This window comes from Camelina sativa, chromosome 7, assembly GCF_030686135.1.
Source record: "Camelina sativa cultivar CO46 ecotype springtype chromosome 7, ASM3068613v1".
Classification (NCBI taxonomy): Eukaryota; Viridiplantae; Streptophyta; class Magnoliopsida; order Brassicales; family Brassicaceae; genus Camelina; species Camelina sativa.
In genome coordinates, this window is record NC_141886.1 from 15900617 (window position 1) to 15916348 (window position 15732).

General features: G+C 34.3%; 2 protein-coding genes, 2 non-coding genes and 1 pseudogene across 5 annotated transcripts; 2 read left to right on the forward strand and 3 right to left on the reverse strand.

The window, feature by feature from the left end:
* Positions 1-3373: 3373 nt before the first annotated feature.
* On the forward strand, positions 3374-5780 carry LOC104701086 (pentatricopeptide repeat-containing protein At1g56690, mitochondrial pseudogene; annotated as a pseudogene). Its single transcript, XR_015561947.1, has one exon. The product of XR_015561947.1 is annotated as a pentatricopeptide repeat-containing protein At1g56690, mitochondrial pseudogene (transcript).
* Positions 5781-5789: 9 nt separating this feature from the next.
* LOC104701087 (uncharacterized) lies at positions 5790-7705 on the forward strand. Its single transcript, XM_010416718.2, has 5 exons — positions 5790-6178; positions 6584-6855; positions 6940-7044; positions 7124-7171; positions 7280-7705. The coding sequence occupies exons 2-5, from the start codon at positions 6592-6594 to the stop codon at positions 7520-7522; spliced, it is 660 nt and encodes a 219-aa protein (XP_010415020.1). The 5' UTR covers positions 5790-6178; positions 6584-6591; the 3' UTR covers positions 7523-7705.
* A 99-nt stretch (positions 7706-7804) lies between these two features.
* LOC104704589 (polygalacturonase At1g48100-like) lies at positions 7805-9724 on the reverse strand. Its single transcript, XM_010420646.2, has 5 exons — positions 9382-9724; positions 9099-9308; positions 8809-9016; positions 8653-8734; positions 7805-8487 (listed from the first exon to the last, which is right to left on the reverse strand). Exons 1-5 carry the CDS (start codon positions 9715-9717, stop codon positions 8019-8021), a joined length of 1305 nt encoding a protein of 434 aa, XP_010418948.1. The 5' UTR covers positions 9718-9724; the 3' UTR covers positions 7805-8018.
* Positions 9725-14136: 4412 nt separating this feature from the next.
* Positions 14137-14210, reverse strand: TRNAI-UAU (transfer RNA isoleucine (anticodon UAU)). Its single transcript has one exon. It is a non-coding gene; the product is annotated as a tRNA-Ile (tRNA).
* A 1074-nt stretch (positions 14211-15284) lies between these two features.
* On the reverse strand, positions 15285-15358 carry TRNAI-UAU (transfer RNA isoleucine (anticodon UAU)). Its single transcript has one exon. It is a non-coding gene; the product is annotated as a tRNA-Ile (tRNA).
* Between the last annotated feature and the right edge of the window lie 374 nt (positions 15359-15732).

The window sequence follows — 15732 nt, forward strand, 5'->3', positions numbered from 1 at the left end:
AGCTGTTTCAAGAAAACTTTATACAAGAATGATCATTGTCATTAGAATTGTGATCATTCTAAAAGATCATTCTTTTATATGTCAGCTCCGCAGGGATAGTGAATACATCATTTTCGTCTTTCTTCACTATCTTAATACCAATATCCCATCCTTGAATAACCTGACCTGCAAAACCACAATACCACACGATAACAAACAAACAAAAAACCAAGCCAACTACCACAAACAAGTACTTGATTTTTAACAACTCAATAAATCAGAAAGCTTATTGTCAAGTTCAACACTATAATCACCGAGTTCTTACTGATAACAATATAATCGTTAGTCACAAATCCAAGATATGGAAACTATTACAAGACTCTGTAAACATTCCCAAACAAAATTCAGAGGTTCAATGATTTAAGAATGAGAAAGGAAGATGAATTACCTTGTATGAGCTCTTAATACGGTCTCCACCAAGGGCGGATCCACGTTGTACTAGAGACTGGAAGTTGTCACTGTCAATTTTTTTTTGAAATAAGTGTTATTTTATAAAAGTTTTGAATTATGCCCCTAATAAATATATATTAAATGCTCCTAGTATTCTGTTTGTTCTATACCTTTTTGTTTACCCTATTATTTTTCGAATTCATACAAACACAAGTCAAAAGACCAATTTTTTTTATTTAATTTAACATTACAAGCCCAAATATTTTAATAACATTGGGTTACGTACAAGTTATTAACCAAATTTTTAGAAATTTAGTTTAAAAAGAAAGCAAAATTAAAGTTTTTCACTAAACTATATTTCAATTCCTAAATGTTTTTGGCTTTTTTCCTTTTTAATTCTAATCAAATTTTACCTCATGTAAATTTATTTTCTAAATCCACCATTGATCTCCACTTCGTAATCGACGCCATCAATTGAACCAAATTCTCCAATTTGCCACATGAATCTCCCATTTAGATTTGATGAACCAAAATCGCGGATGGTGCCAACGTTTGTGGAGATGATGATAACGATGGATTTTGGGTTGGAGAATAGATGATGATAACGATGGACAAAAACGAATTTCCAACTTAATTCCTTTCTCTATTCGACAAATCGTCTTTTGTCGGAGAGTTTTCTCCATAAGCAGAGACGAATAAATAAACGAGAGACGACGAATAAACAATAAAAAACAAAAAAAATCTTTTGCCATTCAGAAACTGACAGATTATGGTTAAGATACAACTCTAAGGGCATCTGGTTTAGGAGAACATTTTTGGGTGTTGTTAGAGTAAAAATATTATGAAAATAATGTAAAATCATTAGGTTAGATATTTTATTAAAAAGTTGGTTATTGGGAGAACATGTTTAGATCATAAGATTTAATAATATAATAATTTTAAACATATTATAATTTTAAAAACTTTAAAAAATAACATTTAAATTGTAAACTTAAAAAACTTATACTAAAATTCAAAATACAATGCCAAATTTTTATGAAACAAAAAAACATTAAAGATATAAAAAAAAAAAAACAAACAAAACTTCTTCCAAACAAATAAATGTTTTCTCCTTTGCAAAAAATTGTATCCATTCATAAGTTGCCACGTCACCCAAGAACTGACTCAAATTCAGTTCTACATCAAGAACTAACAACATGTTCTTCACCCACTGTTCTCTATATTTTTGATTTTAAAAAGGTTTAGAACACCTTAGAACACCCAAGGTGTTCCTTCAATACAGATGGCCTAAGACTATCACTGTTCATTTATTAAAAATAACTAAATAATAATAAAAGAAGAACAAATGTGAGAAAATCAATGAGAGAAGTGAGAAACGATTCTTGAGCAACTATAGAACCGTTTCTAGACACATAGAACATTACTAATAGTCAATTTTTTATCCTGATTTAGGCCCTAATTGGTAAGAGACTTTTAAGACTTTAAAATTATTTAAAGCATTTACAGCCATTTTTTAGACAATCAGACTTTTATTGCTTTTATTTTTTTTTAAGTTTTGAAAGCCACTTCTTTTTTTTCCTTCCTTGTTTTCTCATTTTTTTTAAAGCGTCAAAACCATGCTTTAAAACTAAACAATTACAAAAACATTTTTTTTTCTCCCCATTATATTTTAAAGCTCTCCAAAGTATTTGTATATATATTTTACATATTATACTTTTACAGCTACAGCTTTAAAAGTTGCTAGTAAACAATCAGTTTTAACATTTAAAGTTTTTACAATCAAAACATCTACAACCAAATTCTCTACAGCTAAAATTTTAAAGTCAAAGTCTCTACAGCCAAAAGTAATAGGCATTACCAATCATGCCTTAATCTTTAAATAAATAATCATATTACTAGATAATCACCTGCGCTGGTAGCACGGGGAATTTTTGTATTTCGTTATTTGTTAAGATTATGATTATGTTGTATCATTCATTTACATGTTATATAATATATAGTACTATATGGTGAGTTTTGAGTCATATTAAACTACTAATTGGTAGGTATAGAAAAAGGGTAGGTTACCCGTATTTGATCCGTTACTTGGCTTGTTTCCGTCTCGAAAAAGGGTACCCGCAGCTTTAGGGTCGAGTGAAATGTATTATAATTATATTATTTGTGAGTAAGGATCGAGTATTGGATATTAATTTAATTTTTGATATCCGTGCTGTTATCCGACCCGTAAATACCCGTTAATATTTTGTAGTATTATCATTTATTAATAATATATATATATATATATTCTAGAATAAAAAGTTAAAGTCTAAGTTTTATTTTTAATGAAAAATAATTGTTATTTGTACATTTTATTTACATATGAATGATCTAATTATTTTTTGTGTATAATATAAAATAAATACATATGATCAGCGGGTATAATATGTAAAATGTCAGAATCTTAATATGAATGACCGCAATCAATCCCCAAACACCCATTACGTTTACTACAAATATAATTATATATATTGATTAGGTAAAATTCCCCTAATTCTCTCATCAATAACTTATCTCTAGATTTTTTTGTTTTTTGTGAAACACTTCATAATAGGTTATGTTTTATTTGCTATTTTTGTGGATAAACATTTTCTGGTTACAACAAATTAATATTAAGATTTTGTTATTATATTTTGTATTAAAATACAGTGGCATTTTGTATAATATATTATATGAAGTGAGATTATTTATTTAAAGGGTTGCTTAAATAATATAATAGAGATATTAAGAATTAGTAAAATTATATATATGGAGAAACTCATCTAATTTTAACCGGTGGACATGCCCTAAAAACCTTTACATTAGGATTGATGGTTAAGTTTTGATTGTTTTTTTTCATTTTTTGAATTACTTTTAATACAAAAAGTTTCTAAGAAATTCATTAAACTTCATCAATAGAGGTGCTCTTTATAACTTTAAATAACCAGTTGGTAATTTCGAGCACACCCTAAAAATCTATCATTCCTCAGCGCTTTTTAGTGTAAAAATTTACAAACTTCTCAATTAGCAGAAGGAACTTCAAGTGTTAAAACTCTACGAACCTTTCAAAAAAAAAAAACTCCAAGAACCTTACACAGGAAGCACTCGATTGGTGAATGAAGAAGGTTCAGTTAATTTTACATCGAACATACAACACAGCCACTGGAGTCAGTTTCAGTTTTGAGATCTCTCGTCTCTCACGAACCGGTCAAATCAATGAAGCTCGAAAGTTTTTCGATTCGTTACGGTTTAAAGCAATCGGTTCATGGAACTCAATTGTCTCTGGCTACTTTGCAAACGGTTTGCCGAGAGAAGCACGCCACCTGTTCGATGAAATGCCTGAGAGAAATATTGTTTCTTGGAACGGGTTGGTTTCTGGGTATGTTAAGAACGGGATGATTAACGAAGCTAGGAGTGCGTTTGAGATGATGCCTGAGAGGAACGTTGTGTCGTGGACCGCTATGGTGAAAGGTTATGTGCAAGAAGGTATGGTTGGTGAAGCGGAGTTGTTGTTTTGGAGAATGCCTGTGAGGAATGAGGTTTCTTGGACTGTGATGTTTGGTGGTTTGATTGATGATGGGCGTATTGATGATGCACGTAAGTTGTATGATATGATGCCTGTTAAAGATACTGTAGGGAGTACTAATATGATTGGTGGGTTGTGTAAAGAAGGAAGAGTTGATGAGGCAAGAGAGATTTTTGATGAGATGAAGGATAGAAATGTGATTACTTGGACTACTATGATTACTGGGTATGGGCAGAATCATCGAGTGGATGTTGCTAGGAAGCTGTTTGAAGTGATGCCAGAGAAAACTGAGGTTTCTTGGACTTCAATGCTTTTAGGGTATACTTTGAGTGGGAGAATGGAGGATGCAGAACAGTTTTTTGAGGTGATGCCGGTGAAGCCGGTTATTGCTTGTAATGCTATGATTGTTGGGTTAGGAGAGCAAGGAGAGATAGCAAAAGCGAGGAGGGTTTTCGATCAAATGAAGGATAGAGATGATGCTACTTGGAGAGGAATGATTAAAGCTTATGAAAGAAAAGGTTTTGAATTGGAGGCTATTGATTTGTTTGTTCAGATGCAGGGACAAGGAGTTAAACCGAGTTTTACATCTTTGATCAGCATTCTTTGTGCGTGTGCGTCTTTAGCAAGTCTCCAATATGGTAGACAGGTACATGCTCATTTGGTGAGATGTCAGTTTGATGTTGATGTGTATGTTGCCTCTGTATTGATGACGATGTATGTCAAATGTGGGGAGCTTACAAAAGCGAAGCTAGTATTCGACAGGTTTCCCTCTAAAAAGGATATAATCATGTGGAATTCAATCATTTCTGGTTATGCATCGCACGGTTTAGGAGAGGAAGCTCTTAAGGTTTTTTATGAGATGTCATCGTCTGGTACCATGCCAAACAAAGTGACCTTGATAGCGATTCTGACAGCATGTAGCTATGCTGGATTAGTCGAGGAAGGGCTTGAGATATTTGAGTCAATGGAATCAAAGTTTTGTGTGACACCAATGGTTGAGCATTATTCTTGCACGGTGGATATGCTTGGGCGTGCAGGACGGGTAGATGAGGCAATGAAATTGATCGAAAGTATGACCGTAAAACCAGATGCTACAGTTTGGGGTGCTCTGTTGGGAGCGTGTAAAACTCACTCACGACTAGATTTAGCTGAGGTTGCTGCAAAGGAACTCTTTGAGATTGAACCAGAAAACACTGGTCCATACGTTTTGCTATCCAGCATAAATGCATCTCGATCCAAGTGGGGAGATGTTGCAGAAATGAGAAAAAACATGAGGACAAAGCGTGTAAGTAAATTCCCTGGTTGTAGCTGGATTGAGGTAGAGAAAAAAGTGCACATGTTCACTCGCGGAGGTATAAGAAACCATCCTGAGCAGGCGATGATATTAATGGTATTGGAGAAAACAGATGGATTATTGAGAGAAGCTGGTTATAGTCCTGATTGCAGCAATGTCCTACATGATGTAGACGAGGAAGAGAAAATTGATAGCTTGAGCCGTCACAGCGAGAGACTCGCAGTTGCGTATGGACTTTTAAAGCTACCCGAAGGAGTACCCATTCGGGTCATGAAGAACCTTAGAGTCTGTGGAGATTGCCACTCCGCCATTAAACTCATTTCGAAAGTGACAGAAAGAGAGATCATTCTAAGAGATGCAAACAGATTCCACCATTTCAACAATGGGGAGTGTTCTTGTAGAGATTATTGGTGAGATTGGTCCATTGCTATTGGTTTATTTCGGTTCAAATTCATTGGTTTAGTTGAGATATGTGTATTCTATTACCTATAGTTTATAAGAAGAATGTTTCACACATATCAATGCACGACTTGAATCATCAAACTCAATCATATTATCTTGCAATTATTCGTTTAATAATTGAATCATTGCTGTTTTGTTCTTATTATCTTCTTTGGGACGTGACCTACCACTTTTGTTACATCAATAAAGAAATACTAAACATATGTACCTCTTGTGTCTTGTTCTGTGATTATCAAGCTTCCGTCCAAAGTGGAACATGATTAAAAGTTAGTTTCGATTGATTGGATAAGGCCAAAGACTGGTTGTTGAGTCACATCTCCTCTCGCTCTCGCTCTCTCTCTTTCTCTCAGATTTTTACAGGCAAATCGATTGATTCCACTCGAAGAGACAGACCCACAAAGCTTTCAATTCTGTTCATCGTCTCTCAGGTTCCAGTATCTGTTTCCTCTAAGGTAAAAAGTTTCGACCTTTACGTTTCTTGATCATCTGCTAATCTTTTGAAACGAGCTTTTCTATATTGGGTGTTTTTATTTTTTAATATATGCGATTTGGTTATTTCTCTGTTGTGTAATCCATTAACGTATTCAGTGTTTGATGATCAGACTTCTCAAAGTTTTGATCTTTTTATCGTTTAAATTAGTTGGGTTTGTACGGAATCTGAAAAAGCGGCAAACTTTGATAAAGTCATACAACTTTTTTAATTTTATACCTTGTTGAGATCTGGACTCGTTTCGTCATTTATAGTTTCATCAAGTCTGATTGTTCTAAATCTGGCTGGTGTTGTTAATAGGATAGAGTCACTGTCAGTGTCCTGTATCCAATGTCTCTCTGACAGAACTGACATGTTTTTGTTTCAGTTGTATTGATGGGTTCTGAAGGACCAACGGGTGTGACGATTCATATCACAGGGTTCAAGAAGTTCCATGGAGTTGCTGAGAATCCTACAGAGAAAATGGCAAACAACCTGAAAGAATATTTAGCAAAGAATAGTGTGTCGAAAGATGTAATTCTTGGAAGCTGTACGGTGCTCGAGACCGCTGGTCAAGGAGCTGTCGCTTCTCTTTATCAATTGCTACAATCTGCTGTTAAGACTGAGGAATCGGAGTCCCTGACTGGAAAAACCATCTGGGTTAGTTAGTTAGTTAAGCTAAGTTTGATTACTAGATTTGATTTCCGTGTTGAAGAAACTCATTTCTGATATCTATCTCTTTAGGTTCACTTTGGAGTTAATAGCGGCGCTACAAAATTTGCAATTGAGCAACAAGCTGTGAATGAAGCGACTTTTCGTTGCCCTGATGAATTGGGCTGGAAGCCTCAGGTTTTTGTTTGACCCTCCTTTGATTGTTCTTTTGTTTGGGTAGTTGTTTAGTTCCTTGAAACACTCTTGTGGTTTGCAGAATTTGCCAATTGTTCCTTCTGATGGTCCAATCACAACTGTAAGAAAGGTACAATGTTGATACTGTCTCCTTGAGCTGTGTTTCTTAACCTTTTGGACTGCAGATTTGGCCATTCTTGTTTTTATGTTGAATCCAAGTGTTGTGTATGATTTGCAGACAACTCTTCCAGTTGAAGATATAACAAAGGCGTTGGGGAATAAGGGCTTTGAGGTGATATCATCAGATGATGCAGGTCGATTTGTGTGCAACTATGTCTATTACCACTCTCTAAGATTTGCGGAGCAGAATAAGACCAAGTCACTCTTTGTTCACGTTCCTCTTTTCGTTGCCGTGGATGAAGACACCCAAATGAGATTCACGGTTTCTCTGCTGGAGGTACTCGCTTCTGTTTGCAAGTAATGTTATCCCAAATGTGGATATTCTTGTTCATGAAATGCTCGTCATGGACTGATTTGTCTCCCCACCAAAAAGTTGCCTATCAATAAATGGAATATAAGTTCACTTCTCTATTACATTCATTTGTTTCTTCAAATGTGTTCGCTTAATGAAATGAAATATGATATATGCCTACGTTCCACTGGATTTAGAATTTGGAAAAGTTGCATCTTTTGGTCAAAATACTAACCTTTTATGAATCTGTGTTGAAGGATCTTTCTTTTCGACGTTCACAGTAACTACTTGCAAAGTATCTATTATATTCTTATATATGTTACAAACTCGATTGACTTCTTCTTTTATCACAACCGAATGTAGTGTGTATTCTAAAACGTTACTGACTTTAGACTAATTTCTTCGATACGCTTTACTGACATTGAATCTACGCTTACATTTTTGTGTTCATATTTGTTCTGAATCTGATTACAAGTTGATGAACAGTGATGAACACATCTTCTGTTCAGTCTGGAAGTGCCTCAAGCAGGCAATAAACAGGTGGCACTGTAATCTGCATGCTTCCATACGCATTCCAGCAGAAGGGGTTTTCCAAAAGCTGGCCTTTGGAAGGAAACAGGTCCACATCCATGAGTCTCAGGTTAGTACAGGGGACAGAGTCGCTGCAACCAAAATGCATCGGTGGGCTTCTCAGGTCGTAAGTCCCTTTGATATTTGCATAGAGAATATCGCTAATAATGACTGCGCTGGTTTGGTTAGTACAGTTCTTGGTTTGGCAGTAGTACTGGTCTATCATTATAGGGTTACGAACGTTCACCATCAAAATGTTACTAAACACAATTCTTGAAACCGAGCCTGACCCTCCTTGCCATGTCTTGATCCGGACACCGTTGTCTGAGTTCCATATAGTTGAGTTAGTCACTGTTATGTTCGAGACATAAGCCTGTGAGTTGTGGACTCCAAGGCTGCCTATGCTGCAACATTACCCAAAAGTTCGTTGTTCACACCTCAAACCAGAAAACAAAACAAAACTTGCTGAGAAAACAGACCCTAGAGGCTGAGAATCTAACCCTACTCTATGAGAGGCACATTAGAGTTTGGCAGATGGGAAAAGTTAATAGAAATTATGAAAGAGGTACCTAATTCCATGGCTTGGACCGCACGTAACATTCTTAATATCTACATTAAAGCAGCCGGCTCCGATTGAAATACAATCATCTCCTGTAATACCGAATTAAAAGAAACATAAAACTGACCGAAATCAACTTTTTACTGCAAAAATGTGAAATATATACCATTGGAAATCACGGAATTATGAATTTGAACATTATGTGTGTTTTCAATGTGGATCCCGTCAGTGTTGGGACTAGAAGCTGGGGCCTTGATGGTCACGGAATCTACAATCACGTCACTGCAATTGTCAAACCTTACATGGAACTGTGCGCTGTTTATGAAATTAAGCCCTTTGATCCTCACTTTGGAACTCTGAAATATCCTAAACGCCTAAGATCAAAACATTTTTACTCATAATTCACTAATTCTGACCTATATAACACAAAAATGTGATTGTGAAACATTGACTAACCACAGGACTGTCACAAGGACCGGTTTGGGTTGTTCCGTTTGGGCCCTTGTGAGGTTTGCAAGGAAGGTTCCACCATTTCTGACCACGGCCGTTGATAAAACCAGAGCCTTGAATTGATAATCCATTCACTCTGTAAAACATCATCCACTGCCTCTGGTAATTCGACGGCCATGACCTCGGTCCATCCGGCGACACAATGAACCCGTCGATCTATAAGGAAGAAAAAATCTGTTCATGAAACTATAAACACAACATTAAAGATAAGTTATCAAAATTAGCTTACTTGTAGTACAAGTTGGGTTCTGCAAGGACCATTGAAGCTGGTTGGCTTGACCAAGAAACAGAAAGTGTCAGGCACAAGAAGCAGAGAAGACTTAGACCCTGTGGTCATACATGCAGCGTCCCATGCCATCTTAAATGCTGACGTGTCATCGGTCGTGCAATCTCCGATGGCTCCAAACGAAGTCACGTCGAAGACAGTTGGTGCAATATTGTCGTAATCATCGTAAGCCGGATTTGGAGCCGGTGATGGACTTATTATATACATATTGTGAGAAATACGAATCAATGAGAATGAGATTAAGAAGAATGCATAGAAGAGTGAATTAAGTAACGTCATTTTTTTTGTGAATGTTTTAGAAGATGAAGAATGTGAAAAATATACATGTATATATACTAAGAATCTAACAGAATAAACTATCAAAAAGAGTAATGGAGTGTATTACCTTATTCCTATGTATATGTATAGACAATAGAGTTTAGGGTTTCATAGGTTTAGCCAAATTGTCTCACACGCGAGGAATGAAGAGGTCGTCAAGCATATGAAAAAAAAAAAGAGCCTAAAGAATTATTGTATATTTTTTGCATCAAGGAGGTAAAAAGGGTTTTTGAGGTTAGAGATACATTTTTTTTACCAAACGTATATTCTATAATATATATTTTTACCAAAAGGATGTTGAACTTTTGTTTTCTGAATTTTCTTTAGATACTTTATTGGTTAAGCCAGGACATACAATTATGTTTATTGTTTTGTCTAAGTGATATCTATGATGATGTTTTATGCATTGTATTTCAATATATGCATATATTATATATATGGATCATACCAATTTATTACTTTCATAAGATGGATTGCTAAAGTGGTCTCAACACACTATTATTTGTTTAGCAGTTTTTGCTATCTTATGTTGACTTTATCGATGATTAATTAACTATTTTAACATGAAATATCATTGTGTCTTAGGATTAATATATATATCCCAAACCTGGAATTTGTCATATCATATAACTTTAAGGTGAAGTCGTAAAATTGTGAAAATTATTTTTTTTTGCATGGTTTGATAAAACTATACTTTGCCCTCACATATAATTGTTGTTATTTAATCATGTCACCATTTTTTTTTTTTGGTGGCAAATCATGTCACCATGTAAAAAAACATTTTTCTATCAATAAATAATTATACGGAGCAACTTATAATGATAAAATTATTTTTATGGCTTTAAAATAATATTTTATAAAATAAATTATATGTTACTAATTAGTCCTTTTTATTTTGGCTTAAGTTTAACCCTTCGGCCAATTAATGTTATTTTGCTTGGAAAAAATTAATTATGACCATGAATTAACCTAGTTAATCTTGGTTTATCTAGTCCATACGTTTACCTATTGACTCGAAGACAAAAAATGATTATTTTTATGGAAAATGAATTTTAGTCTTTTTAAAGAGTTAACAAAGAGAGCTTAGTCATTGAAAACAATTCAACAACGTAAAAATGTCGGGTTAGCAATATACCCGGAGTAATTTGGTTTTGTGATAGGTGAAATGCGGTCACACAAGCATTGGAAAATCTTTTTGTTTGTATAAGGCTCTTCAGTCCCAACCCCTAAAACCTATATATTATAAGTCTGTTAGCTTCACTTTTCTCTAAATTTCAACTTCTTGTCCGATAGGTTGAGCCCCTCCTTTTCCCATTCTTATGCCTCTGAAGTCCAAAAGTGTGGCTAAGCAAATTGATTTTTTATTCTATTTGCAATTCCATTTTCCTTTGGTCATTTACTATTACTTTTGCTTTCTTATTCTTTCATTTATCTAATTGGGATGGTTGAGTTGACTCTGGACTCATAGGCCGGCATGGTGGTTTTGGTATCGGCTTAAGGTGAATGGGTATAGTAGCATATTTGAAAGCATTTATAATTGAAAATATTAGTTACGTTAAAAGTCGGACTGTATATATATATATATATATATATTTATTTTAATTCGAAGTAAACCGTACATATATATATAATTTAAAATATATTTGGGATTTTTATTTTATTAATACTTTTATTGTATTTGTCAATTCTCTTGAAAAAATATTGACCACGAAATAATTTAATGGAAAAAATCGTAAAATATAGAAGTCAACACAATTAACTAATAAGTCCCTTATAAAAAGTGAAAAAACTCCTGTGAGAAGAAGAGTAAATTTCTCAAGATGGATATTTAATATAAAAAACATGAGAGAAGAGGATGAGAGAGAAGATTGAAGGGATTTTATAAAGAGTTAATTAATAAAAATTGTGTGAACGGTAAAAAAATTTAGTCAAATTGCAGTTTTGTTTATTTTTTTCTACAATGTCACAACTTCATTTAAAAAAACATAAATTCTTCTCGGTGAACATTATGCTGATGATAGACAAGATACGGATGATGGACAAGATACGGATGATAGACAAGATGATGATATATAAACAAGATGTGGATGATGGACAAGATGCCGATGATCGACAAGATGCGGATGATAGACAATATGCAGATGATAGACAAGATGCGAATGACGAACAAGATGTGGATGATCGACAAGATGCGGATGATAGATAAGATGTGGATGATGGACAAGATGGTATGGAGAATGATGCCGGCGAGAAACTCAATTCTCCACATGATCATCTTTTGGTCCACCCTCATCCACATCATCTTCTTTTGGTCCATCCTCCTCTTTTGGTTCATCATCCTCTTTTGGTTCATCATCATCGACATTTTCTTTTAGTCCACCATTTTCATTTGGTCCACCATCTCGACAACTTGATTAATTTTGTCTAATTATCTTTCATAGAAAACTTATCTTTAATAATATGGATAACTAATTTGAACTCATGGACAACTTCGTTAATATAATTCTCTTAGACAAGTTATAAAAATAAAATTCGTGGACAAGTCTATGACTTACTTTAATAACTTGTTCATTATATCTCGTCCACGACAATCACTCTCTATCATATAAGGGTATTTTTGTCTTTTGAACACATGTGAACAGTAAAAATGTAGCATTTTTAGATAGATGAAGCAAATGTGGCATTCTCCAAAACTTTTATAAAAACTGTAACATATTTGGCAAAAGTCCATTTTAAAAATAAAACATTATGGAAAAACATCATACTATCAAGAAGAACTCAAATGTTATTTTTAAAATACAATGATTTTTTTTCTTCTAATGACATGCAATATGTATAGTCATTGTTCTTGAATCGTGATTTTGGTGATAGAAAACGTGCCAGATTTAATAAAATAGCATGAAATATGTAATATTGACAAGGGTATCTAATGGAATTACATGCTATATTATAGAAACTAGCGAGTTTTTTTGTTTTTTTTGAAACATTGCCTGATAAATTGAAGGATTTAGCGAGTTAAGCAAAATACATGTTAAAATTAATGAATTCATTGCATGAAAAAAAAATTACATGAAATTCGGAGATTAACAATTAGAAAATGTAGACTTCATCAGAGTCATTCCAATAGAAAGTGCATTAGATCCATGGAGATAGAGCTATCATATTAGCAAATTTTTTGGGAAGGAGTGTGATTAATAATTAGAGGAATAACATAAAGTTGAAAGAATAACTTTTCGTCCCATTCCTCTCGTATTGGTTAGGAGGAACATTTTCATCTAAAAACTAGCACTTCCTCTATTTCACAAAGATGGTCATTTTGACATTTTTTCTTTTTACAAAAAGAGTGTCATTTTATATTTTCAATGCAGTTTTTAATATTAAATCTCATTTTATCCATACTATTTCAGCTTATTAATTAGAAAGATAATTTTTTAAGTGTATTTATAAAGGGTAAATTAGAAATTTATATAATTTTCTTAATTTGTTTGCAACTTTACATTGTGTCAAAATGACATTCTTTATGAAACGGAGAGAGTACTATTTATTCATCTACTATATGAGCCCTACTAAAAATTTAGATGAATCTGAATTTAGTGTAAAAGATGCATTTTGAGATGAATTCTCGTGAAAATTATATCCATCTCTCTTTTATTGTCATCCAATTGCACCCAAAGATTGAGAGAATTTTCTCAAGAGAAACCGGTGATGGTAGAAGTCGTGGTGGTTGCATTGACAGTAGCAATGGATACACAACATAGACAATGTGGTATGGTTAGAAAGAGTGTGATCTTAGGATGTTGGACACCATGAAAGAGGTGGTTATAGTGGAGCTTATGACGAAACATGTAAAGGAGACACCGTAAAATTAAAATCTTGCACCAATGTGTCATGGCAAAGCTTTCAAAAATGAGTGACTTTAGAAGGATATAGATAAGATGGGTATATATGTAAAATCTGTCAAAGAGAGATATTTGTAGTGTAAAACATGGTCATTTTGATCTATTTAGGAACATATTGACAAGGTTTGACGAATGCTTATTTCAACATGAAAGACTTAACAAGTTTGGTCTCAATGAGGCTTGAACCCGTAACCTTCAGCTCATAAGACCAATGCTCTAACTTATTGAGCTACATGACGAGATGCTTCATCTTTTGTATTTTAAATTTCTTGTATGCATCAACGTTGGCAATGAATACCCAACATAAATAGTGTGCTCCGGCAAGAAAGAGTGTGATCTGGTGATGGTGGTCGCCATGAAAGAAGTGGTTACAATGACTTCTGGCAAAACTTCCAAAATGAGTAAAATTGGAGGAAAATAGATAAAATGGGTATATTAAAACAATCCATCAAAGAGAGAGAGAGAAATTGGTATCTAAATTTGGTCTCGGCGGGGCTCGAACCCGCGACCTTCGGCTCATAAGACCAACGCTCTAACCAACTGAGCTACGGGACCAGATGTCTCATTCCTCACATTTTAAATTTCTTGTACACATCAATGATGGCAATGAATATACAACATAGATAGTGGGATCCGGCGAGAAAGAGTTTACTCTAATGATAGTTGACGCCATAAATGAGGTGCTTATAGTGGATTTTATGACATAACGTGTAATGGAGACACCAAAAAATCCTACACAAAATGACCGGGGAAAACTTCCAAAATGAGTAAAATTAGAGGAAAATATATAAAATGGTTATATTTGTAGATTAGAGAGATTGAAACAGAGAGAGTACTATTTGTTCATCTACTATGTGGGCCCTACTAAAAAGTTAGATGAATATGAATTTAGCGTAAGAGGTGCATTTTGAGATGAGTTCTCGTGAAAATTAGATTCATCTCTCTTTTATTGTCATCCAATTGCACCCAAAGATTGAGAGAATTTCCTCAAGAGAAACCGGTGGTGGAAGAAGTCATGGTGGTTGCATTGACAGTAGCAATGAATACACAACATAGACAATGTGGTATTGCTAGAAAGAGTCTGATCTTAGGATGTTGGACGCCATGAAAGAGGTGGTTACAGTGGAGCTTATGACGAAACGTGTAAAGGAGACACTGTAAAATTAAAATCTTGCCCCAATGTGTTATGGCAAAGCTTTCAAAATGAGTGACTTTGGAAGGAAATAGATAAGATGAGTATATATGTAAAATCCGTCACATATCGGCAAAGTTTGGCGAATGGTTATTTCAACATGAAAGACTTAAAAAGTTTGGTCTCAACGAGGCTTGAACCCGCAACCTTCGGCTCATAAGACCAATGCTCTAACCTATTGAGCTATAGGACCAGATGCTTCTTTTTTTGTATTTTAAATTTTTTGTATGCATCAATGTTGGCAATGAATACCCAACATAAATAGTGTGATCCAGCAAGAAAGAGTGTGATCTGGTGATGGTTGACACCATGAAAGAAGTGGTTACAATGACTTCTGGCAAAACTTCCAAAATGAGTGAAATTGGAGGAAAATAGATTAAATAGGTATGTTAATACAATCCATCAAAGAGAGAGAGAGAGAAATTGGTATCAAAATTTGGTCCCGGTGGGGCTCGAACCCGCGACCTTCGGGTCATAAGACCAACGCTCTAACCAACTGAGCTACGGGACCAGATGTCTCATTCCTCACATTTTAAATTTTTTGTACACATCTGTTATTGCAATGGATATACAACATAAATAGTGTGATCCGGCGAGAAAGAGTGTGATTTGATGATGGTTAATGTCATAAATGAGGTACTTATAGTGGAGTTTATGACAGAACGTGTAATGGAGACACGAGAAAATCCTACACAAAATGACCGGGCAAAACTTCCAAAATGAGTAAAATTAGAGGAAAATATATTATGACTTAAGTTAGAGGAAAATATATTAAATGGTTATATTTGTAAATTAGAGAGATTGATACCATAACACATAGTCATTTTGATTTCTTTAAGCACACATGGGCAAGACTTAGAGATTGGTAATTTTAACATAAAAAAC

Excerpts from the sequence above, each read along its gene's own strand:
- LOC104701087 (XM_010416718.2), top strand. The coding sequence starts at position 6,592 with ATGGGTTCTGAAGGACCAACGGGTGTGACGATTCATATCACAGGGTTC. Across the intron at positions 6,856-6,939 it reads TGACTGGAAAAACCATCTGG|GTTCACTTTGGAGTTAATAG; the intron begins GTTAGTTAGTTA and ends CTATCTCTTTAG. Across the intron at positions 7,172-7,279 it reads CAATCACAACTGTAAGAAAG|ACAACTCTTCCAGTTGAAGA; the intron begins GTACAATGTTGA and ends TATGATTTGCAG.
- LOC104704589 (XM_010420646.2), bottom strand. The coding sequence starts at position 9,717 with ATGACGTTACTTAATTCACTCTTCTATGCATTCTTCTTAATCTCATTC. Across the intron at positions 9,309-9,381 it reads GAACCCAACTTGTACTACAA|ATCGACGGGTTCATTGTGTC; the intron begins GTAAGCTAATTT and ends TCTTCCTTATAG. Across the intron at positions 9,017-9,098 it reads GTCCTTGTGACAGTCCTGTG|GCGTTTAGGATATTTCAGAG; the intron begins GTTAGTCAATGT and ends TTTTGATCTTAG.